Source organism: Nestor notabilis, unplaced genomic scaffold (genome assembly GCF_000696875.1).
Source record: "Nestor notabilis isolate BGI_N333 unplaced genomic scaffold, ASM69687v1 scaffold7582, whole genome shotgun sequence".
Taxonomy (NCBI): domain Eukaryota; kingdom Metazoa; phylum Chordata; class Aves; order Psittaciformes; family Psittacidae; genus Nestor; species Nestor notabilis.
Genome location: NW_009919590.1, coordinates 1 through 13,850, shown reverse-complemented (window position 1 = coordinate 13,850; position 13,850 = coordinate 1). Strand labels below are relative to the sequence as shown.

Below are 13,850 nucleotides of genomic sequence, written 5' to 3'. Positions count from 1 at the left end.
GCAGGAATTGGTGGCCCAGATTTGTTCTTCTGTTTCTTGCACTTTCACCTCGCACTTTCATCTCAGTCAGAACTTACCTTTAAAGTGTGTTAAAATCATCTCCAGTTTTGCATAGTTTTAATCTGGAATTAGGGGAGTGGGATGGGTTGTGCAGCACTAGCAGGAGTTGAAGTTTAGGATAACAGTTGTAACACTTGCAGCCTAAATTTTTGTTTAGTTTCCCAGCTGAGCAGCTCTGGGGATTGAATCGCTGATGAGCCAGCTCCTTGTAAGAGCTGACCACAGGAAATGAGAGCTGAGCTTTAAAGCTTATCCTTAAATTGTTTGCCAGTGAGGCAAAATGTTCTTACATTTGAAATTTCTGAGAATTGGAGGCAGTGCTGTTTCATCAGCTTCTGTCACATCTCTTCTGGGAGAAAACTGTCCCCAGATGCTTTCCAAAGAAGAAAAGATATGGGTGGGATACACGGGGTGTGTAAAAAGTCCCCCAGCAATGCAGTGCAAAGCCTGCTGGGGTGTGTACTGAGGTGGATGCCTGGGGGAACCCGGTCGGCTTAACAAGCTCTAATTTTTATTAGTTTTTCTTTCTTTCAGACTCTGTAAACACACAATCTCTGAAATGCATTCAGTGTACTGTTAATCTGTTTAAAGCTCTAATCAGCTAAAAATGGGTTCTTCCTCTCTCTTTAAAATAGGGAGTCAAACGCACTTGTGCTGGTTACATGCCAAAGTGCAACATAATTGTACAGTACACATCGGCATGTTTTGTTAGTGCTACTTGTACTGAGTATTTTCTCTGCCTCCAGGTGCCAATTTTGTGTCATCAGATGGAGCAAATAATTTCCTTTTGGTAGTTTTTCACTGCAGCCCACCTCACAGGAGGTGATCTGAGGGACTCTTGTGCCCTCTGTTGAAGGGACAAGGCTGTCCCCACAACTTCTAAGGGCTTATGAGCATCTCAACAGTGGAGTGAGTGAATCTGATTTTGAGTTCGGATAAAATAATAGCCTAGTTTCTGAAAGAAAAATCTGCCAGATGATTTAGAAGAAATTAAACCTTTCAAGTGGGCATGCTTTCTAAATAGATTGAAACCTGCCTCTAATTCTTGATCTTCTTATATCTTGATCTTCACCATACAAAATAGGCTTTTATTAATTACTAAGTACACTGGTCATTGCAATGGAGTGCAACAACCAGGTATTTATTTTACACTTTGTAGTGTGTTGCTTAGAGGGCAATCACGGCTGTCATTTTTATTATTTGGAAAAGATGGAGAGAGGGGTGGAATTATTTAACTACATTGGTGAAATTGAGAAATACTTGCCTACAGGAATTCTCTAAGCTCTCCAGTTTGATCAGTAGGATCAAATGCCTAAGAGGCTTCAGCAGCATTTTATTACGTGTAATGGTATTCTCATTGAGGAAGCCAGGCAAAAAGCTCATCATGTTTTTATTCTAGTCTCAGGTGCCTATACAGAAAAGCTGTTTTTAGGAAATGAAAGTGATAAATTGGATAGCCACTTCACTTTGACTTGTTTTCCACAAAGCATAATGTGCTACATGTATAAAAGTATGCTGCTTCATGCAGTTATTTGGTTTCATACTTGTGTAGCAAATTTAAAGACCTTGTACAAAATTGTCTTTTTTTTTTTTATTTTTGTTGTGTACGTGAAGTCCATTCAGAGTGTGACTGTGTTCACAACCAAGCATGTGTCTTTGTGCTGAGGGCATCCTGCCTTGGCTTAGCCTGGTCCTAGAGATTCTACTCCTATGAGCTGGAGCCAGTAGTGTTTTCAAGATGCTTGCTGCAGCCAGTTGTTTCCCTTCGCTCCGGGGTTGAAGGCTCCTCACTGGAGCTGCGCACCTCGGCAGAAATGTTACTGCTTTTTTGAATCGCTTGGTGCTGTGAAAGGAGGAGGAGGGTGGCTTGTTCTTTGTATTTGACCATGCTTGCTGTTTTGTTTTGAAGGTGTACAAGGGAGAAGAGACCACATTCCACATCTCAGGCCTTCAGCTCAACACAGACTATCGGTTTCGCGTCTGCGTCTGCCGCCGGTGCTTGGATACCTCACAGGAACTTAGTGGACCTTTCAGCCCATCCGTTGCCTTTATGCTTCAGCGAAATGAGATCATGCTTGCAGGAGAAATGGGAAGCATAGATGATCCTAAGATAAAAAGCATGATTCCTACTGATGAACAGTTTGCAGCCCTCATCGTTCTTGGCTTCGCAAGTTTGTCAGTTATATTTGCCTGTATATTACAATACTTCTTTATGAAGTAGGGGATTCAATGGAAGTTTGAGATACAACTTTAACTAATGCTACGCATTATAATCCCACATTTATTCAGATATTCCTTTTTTTTGAAATCCTTTTGTTCTACCATACATTTTATATACTTCTCTTGTTTTTACAGTTCTAGCTTGAAGAAAGATAAATCAGTGTTTTGGTGCACCTTTTTGAAATTCAAAACTCGGAAGTGGTCAAACTGGAGAAACAAACAAAGCAGACACCAAAAGCAAGATTATGGTTTTTATTCACTGTTTCAAAATTGTCACCAATTTGCCTTTTCAACATTGTTTTGGGTTTTTTTTCACTGATGTTTGTACACTCTTTTGTTTTATCTTACTATTTAGGAAATTTGAATCATGAGTCACTTTTTTGTCGCTTCTTTTTCCTTCTAAACATTAGTCACAAGTGTGTATAGTGGTAAGACTAGAATACAGTGTTAGTCAACAGTACCAAGTTTTCCTTGAACAGTATTAGCCATGTTGCCTATGAGTTATTCACTACATTTGCCCCATTTTTTCAAGATAAAATGTAAGTTATTTTAACTGTTTAATGCATTTAAATTGGAACAATATCCTGCAGTTGCAAAACCTTTTTAATTATCTGTTACTTTTACAGTTGCAACACTATAAACTGCCTGTATAAGAAATCAAATAACCAAATTGCATATAAATTATGAAGCATTATAGATATTTTTTACCATTTTGATTCCTAGCAGTAATTTTAAGTAAGAGGGCATTGTGCAATAGTTAGTTATTCCCATGTTCAGCTATTTAAAAGCTGCTTTAACTTGTCTGTTTGTCACTGTATATAACTATTCCTATTCTAATACTAGATACTATTCTATTATGTTCAGCCTGATTTATATGATTATTGCTGGTGACAGCTTACTGCCTCTACTGAATTAGGTGAGATTTTCACTCAGTATAAGCAAACTTTACTGTTGGTTGATCTTTTTTTATTACTATTATTTTTTGGAGGGGTATCCATTTTATGGAACTTTTTTGGAGGTATCAGAAATTAGGTCTGTTTATTTTAAATACCTTAAATGGGTGTCTATGCTATTCTTACCACAGGGCTAATTGAAATAATAACTTGGTACATGGCAAAATTCAGATGAGAGTCCTGCAGAGGAATAGTCCCTGCTCTGATGGGAGCGTGTGCCCCTCCTGCCTGCCCCTTCCCAGACACACATTTTAATTCATCAAGATACTAGATTTTTAACTCTGGAATCATTGGGTTATTTATATTAAGTCAACATTGTGCAAGTACCTCAGGGACATAAATGAGCTGGAGGTGCAAACAGATTCCAAAAGGGTGCAACAGACACAGTGTATTTCCCTGCCTCTCATTTTTGTATATTTTTGCTACTTGGTTTTGCTTTTGTCCTAGCTATTTTGTGCTCTGTCTGCATTGTCTAAGATTCAGTGTCCTGTACTAGCATAATATTCCCTTAACCAAAGTAATGGGGAAAAAACAACATTATTTTTGTTTTAGGTTTATTTATACTATATACTGCATACAGTACTTTAAATACCAATTACAGTGCAATCTTTTATTTATTGTAAAAAAAAAAATAAAAAGTGTACTTATGTACTAATCCCCCTCTCTACCCTCCCCATAGCATGTTATATTCTGTCTGTTTTATACTGTTGTACTTTAGGTCAACTTTTTACCTGACAGCATTCCTAGTGTTATTAATCTTCTTACATTTTCTTGTGTTTTTGAAGATGGGAGCATCTAGTACATTAAATGCCAAAAAAAGAAAAACAAGAAAAAAAAAACCAACACATTATCAGTGATTCAAACGTTTACATATATCCAAAAACATAATCATCTCTGGAAAGAAAGTGCTAAGATCAATGAATTATTCTGTGTGCCTCTCTAGATGTAGCAGATATTAGAAATGTTCTGTATTTTGTTATTGACTATAATTAGTTTAATTTAGCCTTGCAAACTAATGGCATTGAGCTAAATATATATATTTTTTTGGTTTTGCCAAAGTCATGGCTTGTCAAATTTATTTACATCTTATTTAAATTTATTTGTGATATGAAACTTTGTGACCTTGCATCTGTATTTTGTGAGCAAAGCGTATACAGCTGTTTTCAGTGGCGGGGGGTTATTTTTTAAAACAATGAAAAAACTGCTAGTTTGGAAACCCAGAAACTTTAAGAGATTCCCTTTTATATTTTTGTTTCAGCAGTGCTGCTATGAAGTCCAAGCTTGACACCTTTTTTTTAAAAAAAAAAAAGGAAAAAAAAAATCCACCTTGCTTTAGATGATTTGATCAATTTTGATTTTGAAAGTTTGAAATACAAATTATGCTAAAAGCGGTGAGCAGAAGCAATCAGTTACTTGAAGCATTTCTGTCACTGCTAGTTTGTTTGGTGTCCCTTACATCAACGCTACCGAGAATGCCCAGTCCAACCCTGAGATTATCTGAGAAAGTATTCTGTAGGAGTTGGGACAGGCCCTAAATAAGTCTAATTTGTCATCATTTTTAGTTTGTGTATTCTGCCATAGTGATCTGGTTGTCATTCATATGTTGATAAGAAAATAAAGCATCACAGGTGTTAAACCATTCCTGTTGCGATTGCCATTACCACTGACATGCCCTTTACTGATGCCTTCTCCCGAACATCCTTATGCCGTATGGTCCAGCAGTATCAGGCATTTAATCCAACCCAAGGGCTCTCTGCTCTCAAAGAAATGATGAACAACAAATTAAGGTAGAATAAAACACTAAATATTTAAAACCCTTAAGGGAGGAGAGAGATGTTTTTATATGGTTCTGCCTTTTTCTTTATGAACTTGAAATATTTTCTAATCCTGTTTGTTGGCTACAGTAGCTCAGTATTCAGTGTCATGATTGAAAAAGTGCCCTAACTGAATGTGTATGAACTTTATCCTTGCACAGTTCTTTAAATTGAAAAAAATAAAATGTTTTTACCTCACTGTGGGAACATACATTCCAAGCTTTTCAACTTTAAAAAAAAATAATCATAAGTTTTCTCGTATTGTAAATTTTAGACTATTTCATATGCATTATATTAAAACTGCCATATCAGTTTTAATGTATAGATTTTGCAAATACTACACTATGTATGTAAGACTTAACTGTATCTGTAGTGTATATGTAATATATTTATGCCCAATAAATGTTTTAATTCTTTCTGATATTACCAGGACTTTTCCTAATTGAATACATCCTTTTCAGTGTGTGTAGTGCCTTGCTGCAGGTCAATGGTGCTGCTGCAGCAGAAGTAGGAGCCCTCAGTTTAACATGGGATGTTTCTGATTTTAGGTGGAATGATTTTTGTGTTGTGAAGTGTTTGCTGGTGTAGTTAAGGCATTTATGGCATCATCTTGTCTTAGACTGTGCTAAGCACACTGCGGATTGCTCGTAAAGCTGTTGGAAAACTGAAGCTCAGCCAGGCTGTTACCTGTGCCGTGCATCCAGAGGCTGCTCCTGTTTTGACCTCAGCATCATACAGGTAAATGCCAAATTCCTTCTCATGTGAGCTGGTTTCTGTAGCCCTCCGTCTCCTTGTCCATGGGAAATCGCAGTCCTCTCCGTGGCGCTGCCTGGCCTGGGTAGTGAGCTCTGACCACTGCCCCACAGTTTGCCTCCCTTGGCAAGTGAAAGTTTATGGAAATAATCTTAAAGTAAGGTTTCTGTGGTGTTTTAATCACTTATTTTAAATAGCTTGTGTGAAAATTTAAGGATGGTAAAAATATACCTAGATTGGTTATCTTTGAAATCAAACACTTGAAATACCAGAACTTTTCACTTATTTGCTAATTATGTGCAATAAATTCAATTACTCATCATAATTATTCTAGTATGTATACATTTTTCTTGTCAAACGCATTTTTTAAATAGCTTTGCTTTTTCAAATCACTGCATAAATATGCCTTATTTGTTTGCTTTTTTAATTACTGCAATTTACAACATGAGTGGGTTTTTCCTAGGAAAATACAGTCACTTTTTCACTCTGTTGCTCAGCTGGGGGGGGGTTTATTATTTTTTATATAAACAATGTTTGCCAAAACAATCTCTCTTCAACAAAATCTTTTAAATAATGTCTATAGAATACTAATAAGCACTTTGGTATCTGAAGAGATCTTTTCAGTAATCAATACAATATTTACAATATTTTTTACAATATTGCCATGGGTGTCTGCAGTGATGATGGAGGACAGCTAAAGCCCATAGGGGTGAAGGGGGATTTGGGTATTTGCTGTTTGAGCTCTGAATGTTATTTTGCAATATTATAACTTCCAGGCTTGGTGCAGAGGTTCTGGGTCCTTTTTCCACACCCAAACTAGGCAGAGGTGGGTAAATTGCACTAAGTTTCTGATGGATTTTGTTTTATAAGGAAACAGCAAATTGTAACCAGGCTTGGGCAATACTGTATTTACCAGCATCTCTTGCCTGCTTACACATGTTGGGACAAAAGTATCTGTTTAGAAAAGTTTTGAAACAGAGCAGAGGCTTGTATTTTTAGATATTTTTGAGGCTTTACAAGCAACCTTTTAGATGGCTTGGTAGTTGGATGTGGACCGTGGCACATCCTGCAATTTGAGCAATCTCTAGGTCTGCCTGCAGCAGAGTGGTCACCAGGTTGGTGGCTGCTGTTTCTATAGCAGCAGTAATTCTCTCTCAGTAATCAAAAAGCCTGTTCATAAACTAAATGGGTAGGATTTGTTTTGCTTTTTACTCCAGTCACTGGTGCAAGTTGGGAGCATGTTTAGTTTAGTGGAAGGGAGTTGAGCCCCTTTTAAAGGGGGGTATCTCTGTATGAGAAATAAGTGTATCAAAGCAAGATGCCTCCCACTCCCCAGGACAAGTAAGAAAGCAAACAGTATTTGGAAGTAGCTTCAATTGGTGTTGTTCACCTGTGGAGCTTTTCCTGCTCATTCAAGTCTTCAAATTTTTAGGAGATGCTCAGATTGAGCCTACTATAAATAGCACTAACTTGAAGGGAGGTAGATCTTAACTCTAGCCTTTGTGTCAGGGAACTGGGGCTCTCCTGCCTGTCCCTCCTGTTTTGAAGCATAACAGAGATGCTTGAAAATACCCCTGAAAATTAAATACTTCAGGAGCTTCAGCTTAGACACTCCCAGGGTGTGCTGTATAAAACAGCATTGCCTGAGCTACCCCTGCCTTGTGAGCCAGGGCGTCAGTGTTCTCAGCCAGGTGGGAGCCTGGCTGAGTTACCTGAGCTCTCCTGTCATACACAGGTTTGCAGCTGGGGAATGCTGTGATTCTTGTCTGACTGGAGGGATGGTGACACCTTGTACACAGAGCCTGTAGTGGTGGTAGAAGCTCAGTGGTTCAGCATCTGACTCCTTTGTCGACTGAGTAAAGCTGCTGTGATGTGTTTGGCATCTGTGGGGAAGAGTGGCTCCTCCTCTCGCATGGGGCAAGGGGAAGGTCTGTAAGGACTGCGAGTCATGGGTGAATGGGAGGAAGCACTTCAGCCTCTATCCGTCTCTAATGTGATTTAAATCACTGCTGTCTTTAATGGCCCCAGTGTGTTTTGCTTCTTTTGCTGAAGTTTAAGGTTGCAGATGACACGTGGAATTTAATCTTAAACTGGTAGAAAGTGGTGGGATGAGTCCTGATGCTTACAGCCCACCCAAATCTTCACATTGATGAGTAGGAAGCTGATGGAGCTGAACTGCTCAGCCCCTGCCAGACCCAAACCAAAACCTCTTTCTCCTGCTTGCATGTATGTTTGTTTGAGGTTAAACAAGTTGTACAAAACCAGACTGGTTAAAGAAGACTCCAGCTACAACCTAATCTTTACCTCTTCATACCAAGCCTAAATGGATCCTTCGAGATCTTGGCAAAGCTTGAGCAGTTTATGAAGATGGGGTGATTTCCCCACCAGCACCAATGACACATAGATGAACCAGAGAGTTCTGTTACACCTGTCTGCACCCAAAGGTATGAGAGAAAAGTTATAAAGAAATTAGTGGGGAAATGTGATTTATCAATTATATTTCCTGGGTAAATCTTTTTCTACAATTATAGAATTATTGCTGAATTTGTGATGTATTGTGATTTATTGAAGTGGTGTAGAATTATATTCTCTGTCCTTAGTATTCACCTGCCTTGGCGTGAAGATACAAATGTTATCTCTTATTCTTCTCAGCAATGAAACCACAAGTTAGTAGAGGAGGAGGATATGGACATTTTGTTTCAATATTTTTATGGCTGAGCAGAAGAAGCCAGATGAGATCCCTTGAAAGGGCTATTTCACCAGTATTACATTTAATAAGTTCTACTTGATTGCATCTGTTTCTGCTCTTGACAATTGCCCTCTCAAAATGTGCAGATTCTTGGCTGTGTGAAATAAAAAAATAAGAGGTTTCACAAGACACATTCGAACACAGTGGATTAGGCTGCGATCTGCTGTTACTTAGGTGAATGTGCTGTCATTAATTTGAGTAGTTACATTTACTGTGTTAATTGGTGGTATAGATGGTATTGCATGCGATCAAACCTATTTTTAGGTCTACTAGCATGGTTAATAAGTAACTGCTTGGGTCAATGTGCTCAGTGGATGTCATTTCTTGGTAATTTTATTAGCTCATCTCACTTCATCATATGAAAGCCATTACCGTCTACAATAAAATGGAGCAAACAATAGGGATGCAAAAGTCTTGTAAGGATTAAAATGTGAATAGAGTTGAGAAATTCCCCCTAATCCAGTGTAAATATTGTATTTATTGATTAATAGCTCAAATTCCCTTTCTATCCACAAAATGCTTGCAAGCAGGTCACAGTGTCCTTGGTTCAGAGGGCTCTGCTGCGCTGCCCACGTTCATGTCCCTGGGCAATGCGCCGCACGGGATGCTGCTTGGTGCCTGCCCAGCCGTTGCTGCAGCACATCAGGGTTCAGCACAGCAAGAAAAAGCATGTCTCTGCACTCAGCAGGACCGAATATTCCCTAGGATGCTGCTGTGCGGACTTTGTATGGTGTTACATGTAGCTTTAAAATTCTGATTGCCCTGGATTGCAGTGCTTAAGCCATTACTGCTCCTGTCTTTGCCTTCTCTCCATTATGGGGTGTAGGTGGTAGGCGTCTCTTCTGCACAGTATAGCTCAATGTTATGTCCTTGTTTAAAGTATGATGTGATTGACTGCAGTCTATTCTGCAGGAAGGGATGTTAGATGTAGGTCTCACCACAGCCTGCGGCAATGGCACTCCTCTAGCTACATGGCAGACTCCAAATTACACCGTGATGTGGGAAATGGGGCACAAGCCCACAGAGAAGACTGAAGAGAATGCAGGTAAATACAAACCTCTTGTTTTTGACACTACAGCAAGAGTAGCCGGTCTGAGGTGACTTTGGGGCAGCAGCTCTGCAAGCGGCACCAGTTACCCTTTCAGGTTAGCTTTTTATGAGAAAGAAGCCACTGTTGTGACCTGAGTATATCTGAAATAGTTTTGTTTCCCTAGGTATCGGTATTAGACCAGAGATGCTTGGGCTGCACCCAAGGTGCCACTTATCCAAGGGATGAGCCTCACACCTGGACATCTCCGCTGGAGCTGGGGCATCAACCAAGGCACAAACTAACAATAGTTCAGTGGGTTCAAAACTAGATGTTCAGTCAAAACTAGCTCAGAAGAGTGCACCTTTTTGTAGCCCCTAGCACAGTACAATAAATTTTACAGAAATCAATCACATTGTCATCACTTGATAAAAATACCAAGGTGCTATTGACTGGGCAGAACACACACCCATGTGTGATCATGGATATTCACTTAACATTTGGTGAGAAGTTGTAGTATGAGGTTTTGCTATCTTCTGTAATATTGGCATGTTAAAGCTGTTTAAATCTCTGCACCTTGGAGCTCATCATGCTGCAGGCTCATTGCAGGACAGGCTTGTGGTGTTAAATGCCCTGCTTGCCAGCCCTAATCAAGGATGATTCATAGCACTGGGTGGTTGGTTCAAGGAGGCCGTGCAGGGAAGAAAGTTGTAAAAAAAGACTTGGAAATCGCCATGCCTTTTCTTTCTCCTGGACAGCACTGCAATCATGTGAAAATCAACCAGAACATGAGAAAAAAGGAAAAGAGAGTAAAAGTCTTCTCTTTTGATCCAGCAGCATTTAAAATGGGGGCAAATGCTGGTAGAGCATCTCCTATGCCCTCAGAACAGACTCTGATGTTGAGCCTGGAGTACCTTATTTCTGAGAGCAATTTTACCTTATGGACTTCCACACATCACCAAAGGGAAACAGTAAGGGAAACAAAGCACGGGTGGAGAGCAAAAAGGGCCTTCATTGAAAAGTAGTTTGTCTCCAAGTACAGCTAGAGGAGCATCCTGTAGGCTTTCAATACGATGTATTTGTGTGCAGAACAAAAGTGGGAGGTTAAAAACCAGGCAGCATTTAGTTCAGATGCCAATTGAGGCGCTGGTACCTTCCTAATGAGGGGCAGTCCTGGGGTCTAGGCATTGATCTCACCACTGATGTCGTTTGGACCTGACCTCATGTGTGAAGGACATAGGTACTTTTCCATGAATGCCCAAAAACACAGGGAAGATAAAAGAAGGGATTGTTCACATCTAGTCAGGTGGTTTCATAAAATCATAGAATGGTTGGGGTTGGAATGGACCTTAAAGATCATCTAATTCCAACCCCCTTCCACTAGACCAGGTTGCTCAAAGCCCTGTCCAACCTGGCCTTGAACACTGCCAGGCATGGGGTAGCCACAGCTTCTCTGGGCAACCTGTTCTAGTGCCTCACTGCCCTCACAGTGAAGAACTTCTTCCTTATATCTAATCTAAATCTCCCCTTTTTCAGTTTAAAGCTATCCCCCTTGTCCTGTCACTAAATGCCTTTGTGAAAAGCCCCCCTCCAGATTTCTTGTAGGCCCCTTCTATGTACTGGAAGCTACTCTAAGGTCTCCTCAGAGCCTTCACTTCTCCAGGCTGAAGTAGAGAGGTTTTCGGTTGGGCTTTTTTGTTTTGGTTGGTTGGTTTTGGGTTTTTGTTGAAGTAAAACGGTTAATGAATGGCTATGAATTTTGCTCTTATTTGAAAATAACATGTACTAGTCTGTAACTGAGACTGAAAAGGGCAGAAACACACAAATGATGGGCTTGGAAGAGAACAGAGACCTTTCTGCTGGGAAGAGCACTGAGAAAACCTGTTAAATGCCCACCAAGTGTGCTAATTGCATCCGATAATACTAATGCACTATATTGTGTGCTGAAATGACAACCACACTAAAGCTCCACAGTAAGCAGAAGTGAGTGCAGAAACCTGCAGTTAAACCTCCATTAATACAAGATGGATTAAACTTGTTTTTTTTCTTAATCCTCTTCTGCTATACTTGCATAATCACAATTTAGATGTAAAAGACAAATCATACCATGATCTAACGTTCCCTTTTCTTTTTTTTTTTTTTTTTCTATCCAGCAGCAGCCAGGGCTTCTGGAAATTGAAACTGTGATTTCATGATCTGACAGAGCTGTCAAAGCTGTATCCCATCATCCAACAAACTGCTTTGGGCAAAAGTTTGGCCAAGGACATAAGACATAAAGCCAAACCCCTGGAGGTTTTACCTGTCTCTCACCAGGAATCATGCATGAGACCATGACAAGCCATTGGCAAGCACGTCTGTATAAGGAAATTATCTTGCTCCTGTGAAGTTCCTGGTCTTTGTGCAGAGCTGAGAGTCGTCTACTGCAGTACCTCAGGTGGGCACGCATGGATGGGCTGAGATGGCTGGAGTAAGGGGGGTGTACCACTGCCCTGTGTGGATGATGGACTTGCCTCACGAACAGAGGGACTTCATGTTAATGCCCTACAAGCTTTCAGCTCCATCAGGTGCTGCCTGCATTATAGCTGGGCAGCGCATAACACCAGCTAGATGTGCATGACAACAAATAGAGTAAAATAGTGTAAATCATGCCAGACATTCCCAAGACATGCCAACTCCTGCAACTGCATCTGTTGGATGTATGTCCATCTGGCTCACCTGGAGGATTCTCCAGGAAGCTCCTGTATGCATGCAGGCCCAGGGATTGGTGTAGAAGTTCAAGTGCAGGTACAAATCCCACTGTGGGTGTAGGTGTTGCCTCGGCCATTAGTACGTATTGTCTGGTTGTTATTGACACAGACTGAATCACAGAATTTTGGAATGGTTTGGGTTGGAAGGGACCTTAATGAAGATCACCTAGTTCCAACTCACTCTGCCAAGGGCAGGAACACCTTCCACTAGACCAGGTTGCTCAAAGCCCTGTCCAACCTGGCCTTGAACATTGCCAGGGATGGGGCAGCCACAGCTTCTCTGGGCAAGCTGAACTTTGGAAGCGCAGCCTGTTTCGTTTGTTCAGGCTCGCATTGGCTGAGCTCTCCACAGGCTGCACTTTCGGGTTACTTTTTTCCCATATAATGCTAATGTCAGGCTACTTGTGCTGAGCACTCTGGCAGCACAGCTTAGAAACAGAAACAATGCTTGTAGCTGCCTCCACCAGCCCACAGCCCAAGGAATGATGGCCAGAAGCAGGTGAACATATTCGCACCTCACTGCTCTAAGACAGCACAGTTTGAGCAAGGGGTTAAAATGCTAAGTGCTTTAATTTACTTTTTGTAAAATTGGGCTAATATTGTTCATTAAAAGTTGTGAGAGTAAAACCTACTCACTGTGCTTTCAGCTGGGGGGTGAGGAGGGCGGTTCAAGGTGCGCAGGAGTAACAACACAGGCATCACTATGATGTGAGCAGTTAGGAAGATTTTTTTTTTTTTTATACCAAATTTTGAATTTACTTCTCAGGATGGAATTTAGCTCCTGGAGGCCACGGCATTTTTGCAAATGATACAAACTGTATGGAAGCCCATCAGGAACCACTGACTGAAGGGCTCAGAGGAACTGCAAACAGCCCCGTAAGGAAACACACTATCCAACACAAGCAAGCACTCCCCAGGAGCAGAACCAGCTGCCTTCAAACCTACAAAGGGACCATCAGCACCAGCAGCCGCCCTCCCTCCCACTTCCCCACACCTTGCCCATGCCCCTCAGCAGATGAGGAGTGAGCCGCTGCAGCACCCTGGCTACAGCAAATCAATGACAGAGAAGGTTCTCCTGAGTGTTTTGGTATCTAATGGCTGCTGCTTTAAATAAGGCTTATGCAAATGTCCTTTGACATAAACTTATATAACTATGGAGTACCTGTCAACTCAAAGTTTGATATGTAAGCGCTATTTTTCCAGTATATTTTATTTTTGGAAAGAAATACAATAGGGCATGATTTTCTGCTTGTGCATGTCTCCATCAAAGGTACTTTTCTAAAATGAATGAAGCTTTCTGGTAAAGTGCCTTTGACCTATTTCATCACTGATGTAACAGGTTGCCAAGAAATAAAATGCAGCCAAATTGTTCCTATTTATTTGTGAAGCTGTGACACAAGGTGTAGTTAGAAAAGCTTCTAGAACCTGAACTGTTTAATGAACCTCCAGTTATTTTCTATATGGGCTGCTCACATACAGGTCAGTAAGAACACAGCAAAGTTTTGACTTATAAAGCCCCTATACATT

The 13,850-nt window shown here is 40.6% G+C and overlaps 1 protein-coding gene across 1 annotated transcript in view; it reads left to right on the top strand.

Annotated features, from left to right (window-relative positions):
- Positions 1–4,474, top strand: part of LOC104402425 (fibronectin type III domain-containing protein 3B-like) — a gene marked incomplete at its 5' end in the record, with an annotated part of 12,704 nt that extends 8,230 nt beyond the window's left edge. Inside the window, one exon of the mRNA XM_010010298.1 lies at positions 1,970–4,474. Coding sequence (XP_010008600.1) covers positions 1,970–2,281 — 312 coding nt within the window. The remainder of the gene's footprint in view (positions 1–1,969) is intronic.
- Between the last annotated feature and the right edge of the window lie 9,376 nt (positions 4,475–13,850).